Source organism: Orbicella faveolata, unplaced genomic scaffold (assembly GCF_042242905.1).
Source record: "Orbicella faveolata isolate gen_17 unplaced genomic scaffold, um_ofav_v1 contig_13, whole genome shotgun sequence".
NCBI classification, from domain to species: domain Eukaryota; kingdom Metazoa; phylum Cnidaria; class Anthozoa; order Scleractinia; family Merulinidae; genus Orbicella; species Orbicella faveolata.
The window spans coordinates 31,802,403-31,818,656 of NW_028301540.1; the positions used below are offsets into that span (position 1 = coordinate 31,802,403).

The 16,254-nt window shown below is 37.7% G+C and overlaps 2 protein-coding genes across 3 annotated transcripts; one reads left to right on the forward strand and one right to left on the reverse strand.

The window, feature by feature from the left end:
- Window positions 1-1,251: 1,251 nt before the first annotated feature.
- LOC110050054 (protein disulfide-isomerase A4-like) lies at window positions 1,252-8,703 on the reverse strand. The gene is made up of 8 exons (XM_089285485.1): window positions 8,366-8,703; window positions 7,297-7,502; window positions 5,802-5,940; window positions 5,136-5,341; window positions 4,397-4,701; window positions 3,271-3,430; window positions 2,399-2,635; window positions 1,252-1,927 (listed from the first exon to the last, which is right to left on the reverse strand). The coding sequence occupies exons 1-8, from the start codon at window positions 8,641-8,643 to the stop codon at window positions 1,512-1,514; spliced, it is 1,947 nt and encodes a 648-aa protein (XP_089141611.1). The 5' UTR covers window positions 8,644-8,703; the 3' UTR covers window positions 1,252-1,511.
- Window positions 8,704-10,279: 1,576 nt separating this feature from the next.
- LOC110050025 (hypoxanthine-guanine phosphoribosyltransferase-like) lies at window positions 10,280-15,657 on the forward strand. 2 transcript variants are annotated; one of them, XM_020755890.2, is made up of 11 exons: window positions 10,280-10,334; window positions 11,577-11,683; window positions 12,152-12,285; window positions 12,778-12,827; window positions 13,225-13,290; window positions 13,426-13,443; window positions 13,668-13,750; window positions 14,114-14,160; window positions 14,357-14,403; window positions 15,022-15,051; window positions 15,233-15,657. In XM_020755890.2, the coding sequence occupies exons 1-11, from the start codon at window positions 10,311-10,313 to the stop codon at window positions 15,284-15,286; spliced, it is 660 nt and encodes a 219-aa protein (XP_020611549.1). In that variant the 5' UTR covers window positions 10,280-10,310; the 3' UTR covers window positions 15,287-15,657. The 2 variants fall into 2 exon arrangements, with proteins under 2 accessions (XP_020611549.1, XP_089141612.1); XM_089285486.1 differs by lacking the exon at window positions 10,280-10,334 and adding an exon at window positions 10,367-10,910.
- Window positions 15,658-16,254: the final 597 nt, after the last annotated feature.

Here is a 16,254-nt window from a genome sequence, read left to right on the forward strand (position 1 = left end):
AAGCAGAAGTTGAGAATAAAACTGCCTAGACTGCGACTTTTGCCTCCAAGAATTTACTCATTTACGAGACGGGCGTTTGTCACAGCTATTATCTTTTTCGGAAGCTATAATCTCGCCGTCTCTATTCAAATGAATGAGTCATTCAAGTAAAAGACAGCTGTAGCAAAGCCTTCTATTTACATATATTATTTGTCGAACCCTCAAAGGATGTTAGAGACCTATTATCCGAGGGAACATTGTTGGTTTTCGACAAAAATTAATCAAACCTGTCTGTTTTGCATTGATGTATAAAAGAGCGGAATTGATAACTGTCAAAGCAATGTTTTTCTTTCGACGAAAAAAAGTTTATAATCTCAACGTGCGATGGATAACATTCTGCTGGTCAAACACGTCGGAAAAATTCATATAGGAAAAACAAACCAAACAAACATCACAATTACGAATTCAGGTACCCTCTTTACGATGGCCGACATATCATTAAAAAAATGCAATTTTCAGTAAAAGAGCATTTGGTTTATACATCAGTTGCCATTATTCTAAAATTTCCCTGACATGTAACCCTGCTGTATAGTTGGAAACCCTTTCACGTCAAATTATTTTTGCACGAATTGATGTTTTTACACACTACAACTGATTAGCATTGTAAATAAAATGAGGTAACATCTTTACTTTCAAGTAAAAGGGGGGCTTGGTTTTCAAGTTGCTCAGTTCAAAACAGTGTAATCGCGATCCCGTTTCACGCGCTTTTTGTTGCACATTTTACGTTACACTCAAGTCCTTCACTTCCTTTCGCGCTTCGCGCATTCTCTTTTCTGTAAATCACGTATCACAGATAATCTCTTAACGCTTTCACACACGAACCTCACCCAAATCACGCGAGACACATAGCCTTCCCAGCCAAATCACGGCGTCATACAAAATCGCCTGTCACAAATAACACGCGTCATGCCTAGCGTATAAGCATGACACACGCAGTAAAGACGTTGACAATTTACAATTCCCAACAAAAGGCGCTACTTTAGCAGGGCATTACTGTGTCTGCTGCTTATACTTATGCTCTCGCGCTAGTGAAAACAGCCCTCAGCCGACCCCTAAGCTCTCATCCAAGAGTATTGTTTCTCGCTTGAAAACATTATCTTTCGTAATCACAGCACGTTATCTTGTGATTCCAGAAATAGAGTTTGCTGCAAAATGTCCTGTTTAAAATCAAGAGAAAAATTGAGGTTATAGAATCTGAATAAAGAAGAACGATACGGTACGAGGTGGTTTTATTAGGCAACTACATTGTGAATATACTCATCTTCCCAAACGAAAAAAAAGAGGAGCTACAGTGTAGATTTACGTCCTGTCCAGAACTAGCAAGAATCCATTGTTGATGAAAAAATACGACTTTTCTCTCTCCATGTCCAGGAAAATATACAGTTGCACGGATTTCTTGCCCACAATTTGTCTGTTTAATTTAGCGATGCAAAATGTTCCAAACGGTCGAAATATGTTTTCTACCTAGAATTTTAAAGTTCTTCTTTAGCGGCTTTTTTAAGCGATACCGTCGCTTTCTCCTCCACAAGTTTCACCAGGTCGTCAAATCCTCGCTCTCCGTCATGTTTGAAAGGATTTTTCTTGTCGTTCGTCGGCGCAAAGTAGATGGTCGGAAAACCTTCCGCGGAAAACCCGGGGGGTACGTCGTTGGCTGTAGCGTCCATTTTAGCAATGACTATGTTAGGCTCGTCTTTAAAATGCTTTCCAAGTTTCTTGTAAGTGGGCTCCAGGGCCTTACAATGTCCACACCATGGTGCGTACAGCTCGATAAGAACATCTTTTTTAGGATCCATGACGATATCGTGGAATGTTTTTCCAACTACTACAGTGACTGGGCCAGTGTTTTTCTTTGGTATCGGCTGTGATTTTATTTGTGCCTTGATGTTACCTGTGTTTGAAGTAAATTTAAAGAAACCATCAGTAACCTACAAAGATCTCGCAAATGAAAATTACCACATACGGAAATGCGTCGGTGAGAGATGCGAGAGTCACGCCCCCTCCTCCCTCCCGCCATTTCAAAGGGTTTGCAATCAGGCGCTGCTCCCGAACTAACCGTCATGTTTTGTGTAAATTTAAATTCTGTCAAATTCGATTTCTGAAATACGTAACAGTACTTCGTCAACTTCATAAACCAAGACGAATAATACACGGATATGAGCTTGTTGCACATAACCAGAATTAGTCCTGACGATTTCTCGATTTTCTTGTTAACAACGTATATAGTCTACTCGTAACACTGTGATATTTGGACAACCTTTGAGAAACTTTATGAAAACGCGCGATTTACTGGCTTACGAGGAACCCAAACTGCGTCTTGTGAGGTGAAGCTGGGAAGAAATTTCAAATGATTACAGCTCACCCTCTTTGAAGTTCTCTACAAATTCACGGAGACTATCTTCGCTGAATTCTTCATCGGGCTCCATTGGGTATTTTCTGTTCTTCTCATCAAAGCAGCCAACGTTTATCTCCTCTCCAGAATCATCCAGTCCAAAATCTTTGAGCTGATCTTGAAAGTCCTCCTCGTTTGCAATAGCAAAGGTGATGTCACGGTGGTCATTGGCGACCTCTAGCACTTTTTGACGCCAAAACTGGGTCGCTAAGAATGAAAGCATTCAATATCATTAGCTGTACTCTGATCGACAGAGCAAATCTTTTACTGCCTACCATAGAATTCTGTCAATTTTAGTCCTAAGAGTTTAGTGGTGATCAAGGAAACATACTCCCCCGGGGGAACTCCCATATAAATAGGACGGGGCTGCTCGTCGGAAATTTTGAAAAGAACCCCTAAGAGGTGCCAAGACCCTGTTTTGTGGGCGTGGCTTGAGATTTTTCATCCCTAAGAAGTACCAATTCTAAAACACCACATTATCTCCTGTAATTTTTTTTTTTCGGGTCAATACCCTAAATGGTGCGCAAAAGCTCCCGCTGGGGACCTTTTGAGGCTAAACAGCCTAAGAAGTACCAACCTAAAAGGTATGATGAGCAACTCTGTCCTGCTAATATGGGAGTCCACCCATCCCTGGGCATACTCTAACTGACGAAATTCTTTATTCTCTCAACCTGTCTGCAGACACTGCGTTGGTGTAGTAAGGTGGAATTAGATCACTGCTGGATCTAACACTACTGGAAGTTTAGAACTTCGTCCTTGTCACCAACAAATCTCACCAATAAGTCTAGTGGCTGGAAAAAAGTTCAAAAAACTAAGGAAAGTACCAAGGAAAAACAACTAACCTACGCGGTTTTCAAAACCGAAATCCACGTCGTAATAGACAATGCACAGAGGCCGTTTGGTGTACTTCTTTTGTTGGTCATGAGAGTCCATTTCACCAACCAGCGGAATACGGTTGTCCTCATAAAATTTCTGAATGTCCTCGGGTTTGGGATCTTCACCCTGTTAATAAAATTAACATACAATAATTAACAATTAGATTATGAGCTCGAGATTTCTACGAGGTGATAGTTGATGAGGCCAAAGGCCGAATCAACTATCGCCTCATAAAAATTGAGAGCGAATAATCTAATAGTTTAAGTGGAATTCTAACTGAAATCAACGCAAATAACGGTTTCCAATTATTTTTCTACGCATTATTGAACTTTACGCTTCAACAAAATCGCACGTATTGAATTGTCCTTGGTAAAATTTGCAGCTGTTTACGCGCGCGCTCCTGTTTTTTCAATAATTTCAAGTTTTTAATGTCAAGAAACAATTATTTAATGTTCTTCTTTTAGCCTTCGCAGAAATTTAATTATGCATTTACATATCAACTTTCTTCCAAAACTTTAGAAAAGCGATAAAACTATCGTATTTCATAGACTACCGACAGCCACTGCACCCTAATGACTGATAATATACAAGTAGCTCAGCCAATCAGATTGCAGCATTTGCATTAGTACACTAGAAGAATTCTACTAACACTGATTAGTAGCCACTCAGCCGTGTTCTACTGGAAATCTGCGAATTTGATTGGTTCTTTTCTTGTTTTATATTTGCTGATAAATAACAATTGTGCCCACACTGCTCTTGAACTAAAGTTGTTCTTAATTTTAGCCTTAAAAATACACAAAGTTGTAGGTTTGGGCTGTAATTCTAGTGTCTACCAGAACGATAAGACTACTTACCTTTGTTTTCTATGAGCAACAGTCAACTAGACTATGCCTCATTGACTATTCGTGAACTCATAGAAAACTTGTAAAGGAGAAAACCTTGCCCTGCAGAAGGTTCCAAACAATGTCACAAGAGTTGACCAGTTAGTTCAAAATTAATCTTTCATAGCTCAGGTGTTTTTACCCAAAAGTTTGCTAATTTCAGTTCTGGATATGAATGTGCACACACTTATGCCACCTATATTTCCCTTACCTTAAACACAATTTGTTTATCTTCAAACTTTGACCTGAACTTTTCAGGATGGAACAACACAATAGAGCTCTTGGTGATGCCAAAGTGCTTCTTAGCTGTAGCATCAAAGGTGTGTGCAAAGGGATAATTGTCTCTGATGTCATCATTGGCTTCCAGGTATTTTTCCAGCAGCTTGTCGTTTTCATCTTTAAAGAACCCTACAACAACTAATTCATCTCTTTCTTTCATGAAGTCTGTAATGGCTTTAAGTGAAGACATTTCCTTGGAGCTTGGGCCAATCTGACCACGCATGTAGCTGGTAATACCTGGAGATTAAAAGGGACAGATAACCTCATATACTTGCATTCTCCTTTCAACTTGTTTTTAAGAAGCTCAAATGGGAGAGGGGTGATGTTTCAATGTAATAACAGAAGTTTGAGTACATAACCCATTTACAAATAACAGAAACCAGTAATGGTTTATTAGTTACAGAAATGACAATAACATTTTACTGGAAAATGGAAAATTAACTAAGTGTTGTTGTTTTAATGTAATCCTCTTGATGGAATATAAATTTTAGGTCACATTTTCCTGATCTAGGTCGGAATGTTTGCCTTGATGTTACCTTTTATGACTTTTTTAAAGAAGGGCAAAGGGCAATTTTATAGGAATCATTCAATACTGGGGATGTCACTCTGAGGAGCATTGTAGCTAACTTCACTCAGAAGGCCTGCAAAAACATCCTGAATCTGTAACCTACCCCACTGGTTTCTTTCACCCTTGTACTCAGTTGCCTTGCCCTTGCGGAACACTTTAAGAGTGGGGTATCCTGTCACTTCATATCTCTGTGCCAGTTCAGAGTCAACTGTAGCATCAACTTTAGCCAGAGTGATGGGTGGGTCATTTTCCTTCAGTTCTTTGGCTGCTTTCTCATATTCTGGGGCAAGTCTTTTACAGTGGCCACACCTGTTTTAAAAGGCAAAAAATTAAGAAATGAAGATGTGTTTGGAAAGCCAAACTGAACCTGGGAAATACATTGGAAATCTGTTACCAAACCTGATGTCTGGTTGGCACCTAACTCCTGATTCGATCTTTTGCATATTAAATAACCAGGAGTTTTGCTTTGACACCTTTTTGCTCAGATTCTATGGCAGCAGAGGTTATCCCCCAGCCATTAACGTCAGGCTGGCTAGCTACCTCAATAATCCAATAACTATTAAATATATCTGGGTGGACAAAGGTCCTGTATGAGCACAGTGTCTTGCCATGAAGAACATAATAATCAGGCAGTGCAAAAGAAGAACTTGAAGTGGGGGGTTTCGCTCTGGAATGCATTAAGATGATGTGTTTGTTGGAAGTAGTAGTATGGTCAGCTCAAGTGGTTTTCCATTGTGTCAAAAAGAGGTTGAAGTTTTGATTTTCATACCAAGGAGCATAAAACTCAACCAGCATAAGAGATTCGCTGTTGATGGTGTCAGTGAAGTTGTCCTTAGTGAGTGTAACAACAGCTTCTGGAGGTGGCTTCCAGTTGGGGTCTGCTTGTTGTTTCATGTAATTGACAATACCTACCAAGATAACAAACAACAATAGTACAATCAAACTCTGTTAGTTACAGACATCACAGTGACCACAGAAGCAAGTCGGTATTAATTAATGAGGTGTCCATATCATGCATCTAAATTTAAGAGAAATGAAAATGAATGAGCTTGAGATCAGAACCACTGTCTGTGATATCAATGAACAACACACAAGAGTTCAAAAAAGGCACTACTGATATGTAAGGAATAAATAGACCTTCTTGTTGCAAAATGATGAATGGATAATAAAATAATATCCTTCTATTATTTAATGAACAGATACATTACAAATATAAAAACATTTCCTTTTGTCTTTTCCCACTTCTTTTTCGGTACAAGTAAATGTTGTTGTAAAGATGTCTTTTAAAAAATTGAAGATTGAGTTTAATTGAAGAGTTTTTAACTGTACTAGGAACTGTCTGAAGTCTGTAAGAAATCTCACCATATTGAAATATCAAGAGCTAAATGCATTTGACTTCAAAAGTGTTCAAAAAATATTTCATGGGATACATTTATGAAACAAGAGAACTGTTACCGAAGGTAAATTATAGTTTGGAAACCAAATTAATTTTGTGTCAAATTGGATTCCTACATCAAAATTATAACTTTGTTTTACTTGATGTTTGCCCCTTTTAAGAACAATATGAAAGTGTTAGAACACCTTGCAAGGTGAACAAACTAACACAATTAAAAACATTGTATTGAAAGTATGAAAACAACAGTTTTTAAAGCTTAAGTCTCTCTCTGTCAATCAAATGAGATTAAACTTTTGAATAGCACTACTTTAAAAATCAAACAAGCGTAAAACTTCTTGTCAGAACATGACAGATGACAAAATTTTTTTTTACTCCCTAACAGTACAGTTGGCACCTAACATCATAACTTGGTGGATATCTAGGAGAGATTTCTATGAACTTTTGCCACAAAAATGACTTGTAAAGATCTGCTCATTGAAGTAAAAATTTGTGACCCCCTCCTATCTAAGCCATAGTTGACCACCCAAACAATTTTCCAATAATTTTTCTTTTGAGATACAAATGGAATGCAAAGACTAAATGGACTATAATTTAGGGGTATACCTATGATATGTGAGAGTTGATATGTGTTAGGATTTTTTCAGTTTCAAAATGACTACCTCCTTCATAGCTGCTGAATAAATGTCAATTCTTAAATAACCTGATCAGTGGCTTTTGAATGGCATATAATATTGTACACAGGTAGAGAGTCTTTATTTATTTATTTATTTATTTATCATTTTTTTAATACTGATTTGGGAAAAACTGCCATTCGCCATAGGAGTTAAAGGGTTCAAACATATTTTTTCATTATGCTTGTCTTCTGTACCTTCTTCATCCCGGGGCCCATCATAATCATGTGCTTCTCCCTTGCGAAAGACCTTCAGAGTAGGGTAGCCGCTGACTTCATACCGTGACCCAAGATCTTTTTCTTCGGTGGCATCAACTTTAGCAAATGGTACAGGAGGATCATTCCCTTTCATTCTTTTGGCAGCTTTGGCATATTGCGGGGCTAGCTGTTTGCAGTGGCCACACCTAAAAACAGATGGAATATAGAATTCAAACCATTAGGAATGCTGAGCATCCAAGTAATAGGAGTCCCTGACCATGAATGCATCAAACATTTATGCCGATCTCTTAAGACGAGGCTCAAAACTTAAGGCCATTTGAAATGGTGAAGTATACATGTACGTGACAAGAGGAGAGGGGAGCGTGATGTGATAGGTTCTTGAAAAACATTGTCATGCAGTCAGACTGAACTGGCTTCAAAACTTAAAATTCAACCTAGTAAGTCTTTTCTGGGCTCAAAATGTAAATAAATGCGTTTTTGGACTGAAAAAGGATAGATCTCTTTTATCTATGCGTGTTTTTATGAATAATAAAAGTAGGCTCACGACAGTCTTGATTAACAATCCCAGTTTTAAACAAAGCACTAAATTAAGCTTCATAAATGCATTGTATTGTCATTAAAATATGCGGAATATCGCTAATAATAGCTTGCCCAAGACAGAACAAATTAATTGATTTTCAGTTATAATGAAACTTCAATACTCCATTCATTTAACCATTAAGAAACTACACGTGCGAAATATTATTTGTCTGGCTTTTTCCCTGCAAGTACTATTGAATTCATTGCCCGCATTAAAAGCCAACCAAGAGGATCAACAAATATATTTTTTCCAGCGGATCAACGCGCGTTATACAGGTTTAAATTTCAGTGCTAAATGCAATCAAGAGTTAACTTATATTTCTAAGCAAATTCAATGAAAATAGAGACAAATTTAATCGCTTCGAAGCATGTTGCATTGCATCCAAAGATTCAAGAATCAGAAGTTTTGTCAAGTGATCAAGAAACTCAGAGGAGAGAATTTGTGTCCGAAACATAAATATCTACAAACCATGGTGCGTAGAACTCGACTAGTATGATATCTTTATCGTTCACCACAGAGTCGAATGTTTTGGTTGTTAGAACCAAAACATCGTCTTCCTCTTTCACTTCGTCGTCACTGGCTTCGTCGTTCTCAGCTTCGTCTTTTTCAGCTTCGTCTGCTTCCTCCGTTCCTTCTGCGGCCGCTTCTGTCGCTGCATCATCTTCTACACTCTCTTCTGAAAGCGTTAAGGTTGCAGACAGTGCAATTAAAAGGACTAAAAGGAGAGAGAATTTCTTCAATTCCATGATCTCTTTGGCCCAGTTTTGAAGTATGCAGTGTTGTGGAGATTCCCAGTTTTTTCAAAGACTACAACTAGCCAATCAGAGCACGACAGGTTGGAAGGCCAGTAACCAATCAAATCGCGCTACGCGTCTTCCCGGGACAATTCAGTTTACCCGCGAAAAGGTTTTCTCAGCCGTACGATTTTGCCCGTCACGAGTGTGGTTTCTCTTTTCAACGTCATGATACCTAAAAATCATGGCTGGTAAAATATCAGAATTACAAGTGTTCCACGTTGATTTTCAAGAACTCTTCATTCCTTTGTTTTTCCGGGTATATTAGTATTTTGATTTTTAACCCACCCTCTCTTATTCCTGTCAATTTCTTTTGATTCGGTTTTGGTCAGCAACCGTTTATCTTATTTGCGACACGAAAAGATATTAACTGACAAGTCTGCGTTAAGACAAATTTCCTTCCCTTTCCTGTTTCTGGGGTAAGAGGGAAGTTATTAATTAACGACACTCAAGTTATATTGTTTCTCATGCGGGGAAACGTTAATTAAGTACGAAGACTCTTTTTCTTTGCCCATCGTAGCAAATCACCGCTGTTTGCCTGTTATCTCTAGCTAATTACAGATAGTTTTGGGACGCAATTCAGAGAAGGAAGAGCTGCCCTTCGAGAGAAAGCTTTTAGCAGAAATGTTGTTGTTTACTTGCCTAAAAAGTAAAAAAAGTATTCTACTGCTGTAACAGGGCTACGGGTATCGCAGTAATTTTTTTTTCCAGGAGCAAAAAATTTAGTAAACCCCTTCTTAGTACTAATGCTCCCGGAATGCTCCCTCTAATATAATAATTTACTATCCATAGCTTTGATATGACAGGCCTTTAAAACAAAACTTACTGATCTCATGCTTGCGTTAAAATATAAATATGTCTGAGTCACTCACCTTGTTATTGGTTTTGTATATACGGACACGGAAAGGCTCTGCCCGAAAAGATTAGGATTTTCAGGCTAGACATATATAAAAGAGAAGGGAGTTCAAGATTGAAGTATAACAGAGGGTAACAAAATTGCCATTTAGGTATTCAAAAGATCATGCAAAATAACTCGATCAGATGAACGCCTGCTTTACGTCCTTTGTCAATTGTCGGTATGTGAATGGGGCATCATTTTGCATGAAAGATAGATAAAAGAATTTCCTTTTCCTTCAAAAATGATATATAAGATAAGTGGGAGAGGGTTTGGACGGGCGGGGAGTCTCCCCTTATATAAAACCCTTGGCTACCCCTCACCCCCTAGTTTTTGCTGTTTGCCACGAGAGGAAAGAAAAATGAAAAAATGTTCTTCTCTTTTACATCGTTTGTTTGTTTACCTCGAGCTTCGAAGTAATTCCGGGGGCGCGGCCATTTTTTTAACGCGGTTTTCTTTCGCGTCACGCTCGACGAACTGCGCGAAAAAGCTACCTCGTCTGCGCGAGTATAGTCTCTTCCAGGCGTTCAGTTAGTTGGGGTGCAGCACGAAAAACAGCGCGCGAAAAAAAAAAAAAAGCGCGCCGTTTTTCGCGCTGCGCCCCAACTAACTGAACCCCTGGCCTGGAAAAGGCTAAAGCGAGTGACGCGCGTTGCGTGACGATCTCGAATGTCCTTTTTTAGGAGTGGTTACCAAGGCCACAACGTTTCCCGCGCATGTAAGAATGGCCGCTGAAGATTGCATAAAGGTAAGATTACGAAATAACTTGATAGTTTTAGTTTATTTTTGTACCATAGGCTTATGCAATGTCGAGAGGGTAATTAGGAACCAAATGAACAGATTATATTGAACTTGCTTGACAAGTTTGAGCCCTTTTGCGTGCACGATTTACATATTACCGGCAGCACAAAACGTGCGGTTTGAACTTTTATTTTCTATGACATTAATAATAATAATAATGTCGAAAAGAGCTCAACTGCGGCTTACATTGTCATTATAACAATGAAAAGGCCTGATTTAATTTGTTCTATTATGGAAGCGCTGGTCAGATGTGTCATCTGGAAGTTTAAGTTTCTGCCTCGATAAAAAGATCAATAAATATATGCAAATTAGCTTATCTCATGTAAGCTTACTTTCTAGTTTTAAAGGATGAAAAATTCCGAGGTTTTTGTTTTATAAAGTTACTATTAATTTCGCTTAGAAAGTTGATTTTCTTATTGTGAGATCTGATTTGTGTCAAGTGGTCAACAGGTCTTGTGGTTCGTGCAAATCACAACTTGTTGACATTCTGAAGTGCAACTGTGACCAACTGTGCGAGGAACACGTAAGAAAAATGTCCTTTGTTTTGCATCAAAACAATGAGCCTTTTGTAAAGCCAAAGTTGCTGTTTTAACATATAGATAACACTGTTTTATCTTGTTGGATCAATCAAGCCTTTGATTTGATAATTTCTTTGCTATACTATCAGTTATAACCAAATTAATTACTTATGGAAAGTAAAAGGATTGATTTTCGCCGGAGAAACACTTCATAAAGTTCTTAAAATCAAAAAGTTTACCTCAACTGCTCAAAACCTAATTTAACTTTAATTTTTCCAAAAAAAGGAATTTACTTACTTAGGTTAACTTCAAATGCTTTCTAGTATGGTCTGGCTCACTCTTTTCATGTAAAACGAATATACTGAAGTAATTCATAGAATATCAGCTCTTCAATGCAAACATTGATGGGGTGAGATGACTTGCCTGAGACATAACTTATCAGTGATGATAATCTCAGGGAAGTAATTATACTTTTCGGAGTGGATCATGATGCATAAATAGCTCTAAGAAAACACAAATGAATAAACAAACGAAGGAAGAAGTAAAGGATCAAAGAAACACATGCATGAGTAAGCTAATGAAGAAGATTGGAACTTCAGGTTGTTAGTAAAGGCAAATGACTTGTGCTGTGAATCTTACTTAATCCTGAAGAGTTTCACTTTTGTTTGTAGATTCCTGATAACTATAAAGGTTATTCTTTGGAGATGTTTTGCTTACCAAGGCATTATGAGAGTGATGTTGAGTCAATTTTGATACCAAAGGGACTTATAAATGATCGGTAAGCAGACATTATAAAAGTGAAACATAATGGGAAAGTGTGTAAGATGTTGCCACCATATGCAATGATGCTGGTAGACACCGGAGTTGTCATGGATTTCCCTCTGTTTGAACATGGCAGTATTATTGTTGTGCATTGTGTTCAAAATGTGATTGTGTGGTTCCCGAAAATATCCATACGTCGCCCATAGAAGGAAGACCCCCACCCCTTTGAAAATTCCAATAAAGTTTCATACATTTCTTTAAAGTATTTGGTCTTAGAGCACACCCCACACCTCCCCCCCAGGACATTCCAATCTCTTTTGTGAAGGAAATATAGATATTTTCTGGAAGTGCGGGTAATTCGAAATGAGGGATGCTTCAGAAACTAAAGCATTTTTTGTTGTAAAGTCCTCTAAGAAAAGAACTGACTGTGTAATAGCTGTAAGGCAAATTTTTGATCTTATGTTCTTGCTTTTGAATGTTTTAGAACTGAAAGATTGGCTAGGAATATTTGCCGTGATGTTGGTAGCGGTCCACTCATTGGATTGTGTGTGTTAAAAGGAGGTTATCAATTTTTTGGCGACCTTATGGATTATATAAGGACAATCAATGCTAATGGAGGTCAGTGAACAAAATCCTGATCAGAAGAACTGTAGCCAGGACAAAACATATTAAAAATTTATAAAAAGCGTTCAATGGCTATATACATGAAAAGTTAAAACGTTTGAGCTTTCGGCTGCCCAGACTACAGGCTTTGATGAATAAACGTGGCAAAAATGGCAACTACAAAATATATGCAAAAACAGGTGGGACTATAAAAACATTATATTAAAATAGAAAAAATTTAAGTATCAATAAACTTAATTGTTCTTTTTTAAAAGAATGGAGAATTGATTGGGCAGCAGCCTTGAATTGTTATCTGCATGATTCATCGAAGCGGTGTGCCATAATTCTCGCATGAACGGTTTTTTTAAATAAATTTTTTAAATTCTGATCATTGTCATGTACAAACATGTTTCTTTTAAAATGAGGGAAACCTTGAAACAAAGGGTTTTTACTTAATAATTAAAAAAAAAAATACTAAAAATGCTGTTTCTCTTCATGAATCAACAGAACAATCTATGCAGATGTCAGTTGACTTTATTAGATTGAAGAGTTATGAGGTAAAGTGAGAAATAGGAAATTTAGGGATGGACCATTATTTTTTTGACAGGGGTGAGGGGGGTTGGGAAGTTGGGCATTTTTCTGGGGCATGAATTTTTTCCTCACCTTTAGGTTGTGCATGATTTTTTGGTGGGCAGTAGTCATACTTGGTTAGTATGCGGTGCTTGGTCAACAACTTTTTTCCTCATGGCTCCCCTTGCATGACTTTTTCTCAGCAGTTTATGCTGTGCAGGATTTTTTTTAAAATTACCTAACACCCTCCCCCCAATCAAAAAATAATGATTCGTCCCTTAATTCTTAATTAATTTTATTGGAATCTGCTGTAAGTGACATTGCTACTTTTGAAATAATCGTGTACTTTGCTGAACAGTGTACTATTGTTCATGACTTTGCCAGGACGACCACTCATCTGGTGAAGTAAAGGTGATAGGAAGTGATGACTTGTCCTCACTAAGTGGAAAGGTAGGTAACAGGAGCTTGTTCCTCAAGCCACTCATTGCTAGTAGCTATGGGGCTTGTTCTAAGAAATCTGCAAGTTTAGTTGAGTGTTACTTTTTTTTAAGAACAGGTGCTGATTACTGTTGTTTTTCCTTGCAGCATGTTTTAGTTGTGGAGGTAAGTAATCACAAACTGGGTTGATGTAGATTGTTATGTACAATTCAGCCTATGTTAAACATTTCATAAGTCTGCTCTAGAATAGCGATTAGCACTTATGGTGCCCCCGTTGATACCAGTCCTGTGACTGAAGGGGTCACCCTGTTTAAATATCGATTATTATTATTATTATTATCTTTGTTATCTTGTTCCTTAATCAATGTTGTTATCCTTGCTTTTATCAGGACATCATAGACACGGGAGCAACTATGCAGAAATTATTAAACACCCTTAACAAGTTCAAACCAGCATCGATTAAAGTAGCAAGGTACAGAAATTTCCAAAATTATTGTGATGGTGTCAATGCTTAAAGCGGGTTTTCCATGGATAACGAAGTGGGAAGGTGTACACAATGCAATTATACAATAATATTATACCGACTCTTATACTGCTATTATATTTTTTTTGCCTGAGATGAAGGAGGGGGACAAGTGAAGTAGAAACAAATGGTATTTTGTTAAGCTGAGTTGGAACTCTAAAGGATCTTGACCTGAAAGTGATTTTCAATGATTATACTTGGATACACACTTTGTGACTTAGAAGCTCAAAACCAGTGTCCTGCACATTGTGCTGCACATTGTGCTTTCCTTGGATCTTGGATACTGATTCTGGTTGTTTCCATTATTATTAGTTTGTTGGTGAAGAGAACACCGAAGAGTAATGGATACCGCCCAGATTGTAAGTCTGTATTTATAAAACCCTCAGTTCAGACCACGTAATATTGCAAGCGTGACCTGTTTTAATAGTTAAAACAGATGTTAATGTATACTGGCAGTCAGTGGCACCCAGTCATGTGTTTGATCACTGTGAATTGCTTACTGAAAATATGTCAGAAAGTATTCACTTCACTAAGACGTGTTTTTATTCATTTCAGATATTGGTTTTGAGATTCCTGATAAGTTTGTTGTAGGCTATGCACTGGTGAGTGTAACACATGGTATTATCAATCAAAAGGGCTATACCAAATTATGATAGTGAGAATGTCCAAAAAATAGAGCAAAATGCAAAGCAATCAATGGCTTCTAAGTCAGACAGGCTCAGAACTATGAAGGCATCTGTCTTGGTGTTCACCTTAGAGTTGTCTGTCTTAAGACAGTGTCCACTTAGGTAGGTGTCTGTCTTAGGAAGGTGTCCACCTTAGTGAGGTGTCTGGTTTAGGAAGGTGTCAAATTTAAAGGGTTATCTGTCTTAGAGAGATGTCCATCTTAGGAAGTTGTCTGCCTTTATAGAGAGGTGTCCATCATAGGGAGGCATCTGCCTTAGAGAGATGTCCATCTTAGGAAGATGTCTGCCCTAGAGAGGTGTCCACCTTAGGGAGGTGTCTGCCTTAGAGAGGTGTCCATCTTAGGAAGGTGTCTGCCTTATAGAAGTGTCCATCTTACGGAGGTGTCTGTCTTAGAGGGGTGTCCATCTTAATGAGGTGTCTGTCTTAGGGAGATGCCCACTGTGAGGGCAAGTTACCTACTTTTTTGCATGAGTATTTTGTACTTGCATTGTAATACCTATTTCTCATGAATGGATAATTTGTCTTTTCTCCAGGATTATAATGAATATTTCAGGGATCTGAATGTAAGTGTTCAACTTTTGTTCTTGGATAATTTGGGTTGGGAATTTTTGAGGGGCAAATGAAATGAACCTGAAGATGATACACTCCATAAATGTATGTGTCTTTCCATAATTTTATTTTTAAATTTTATAGTTAACTTATACAGTCAGTGATGGTAACATGTATCTTTGTTCTTGTCAATAGCATATATGCGTCATCAATGAGAATGGCAAAAAGAAATATTCCATCCCACAGTAAAGACAAAAAAAGGCAGCTGATATCCAGACAGTTGACGCTTGCTATCTGACCTGGAATTGCTACTTAACTGACCTTTCGATTCCTGGTTCTAACCAATGTAGATCTCCTTACCTCAGTGTATCACGTGATTAGTCAGGTAATAAGGATTGAGTACCTGATCATCTCAGGCATACATCTTGACCAAACACCAAATCCTCCAAAGCAGGATTATAGAAAATGTATGAAAAGAGTAGGGAGAATATTGGTGCTGGCAATGTTTTGTGCAGACTAGATTTAGAGATTACTTAGGGGACTGAATTAACTTCGTTATTTTACTCCTACATGTACAAATGAGAAAGTATTTGGTAATAAAACAGATGAAGTTGAGGTAATTGAGTTGGTTGTGGAGTTGCTGTGTTTGGTCCAATATAGGCCTTGTCAGGTTTGCAGGCCATGTCCACACAACCATTCCCCTCTCCCCTCCCTCCAACCTGCAAGTGCAGTAGCTCTGTAGGATCAATCAATAATAAAGCATCCATTTGCTTCTACTAAACATGAAAACTCGTGTTTTCCATTTATTACTTCTTTCTTTACATTGTCACTTTGTGCAACATGTAACATTTTGTCATAACTTTTTTCTGTATTATATAACTTTGTGCTGTTTCAAACAAAAAAAAGCATTCAACATATTTTACTAAGCAATATGCTTAAGATACATATTTACAATCATTTTGTAAATGGAATGAAGGCTTCTAAAATATTTACAAGATATGTACAACGCAGTTACAGAATTTGTACAAATATTTACAACGTTGTGGAACTTGTAAGCATCTTACTTGAACAGAAAAACCTGAAAAGGGTAAAGTAAATGGATATGAATCTCTTTACAATACAGAAACTCTAAAGAAGCTGAGCAAAATGATGTCGACAAAACAAGAAACGAATACAAAAAAAAAAAAACGGAAAAACTCTGGACAAAGAAAGACACG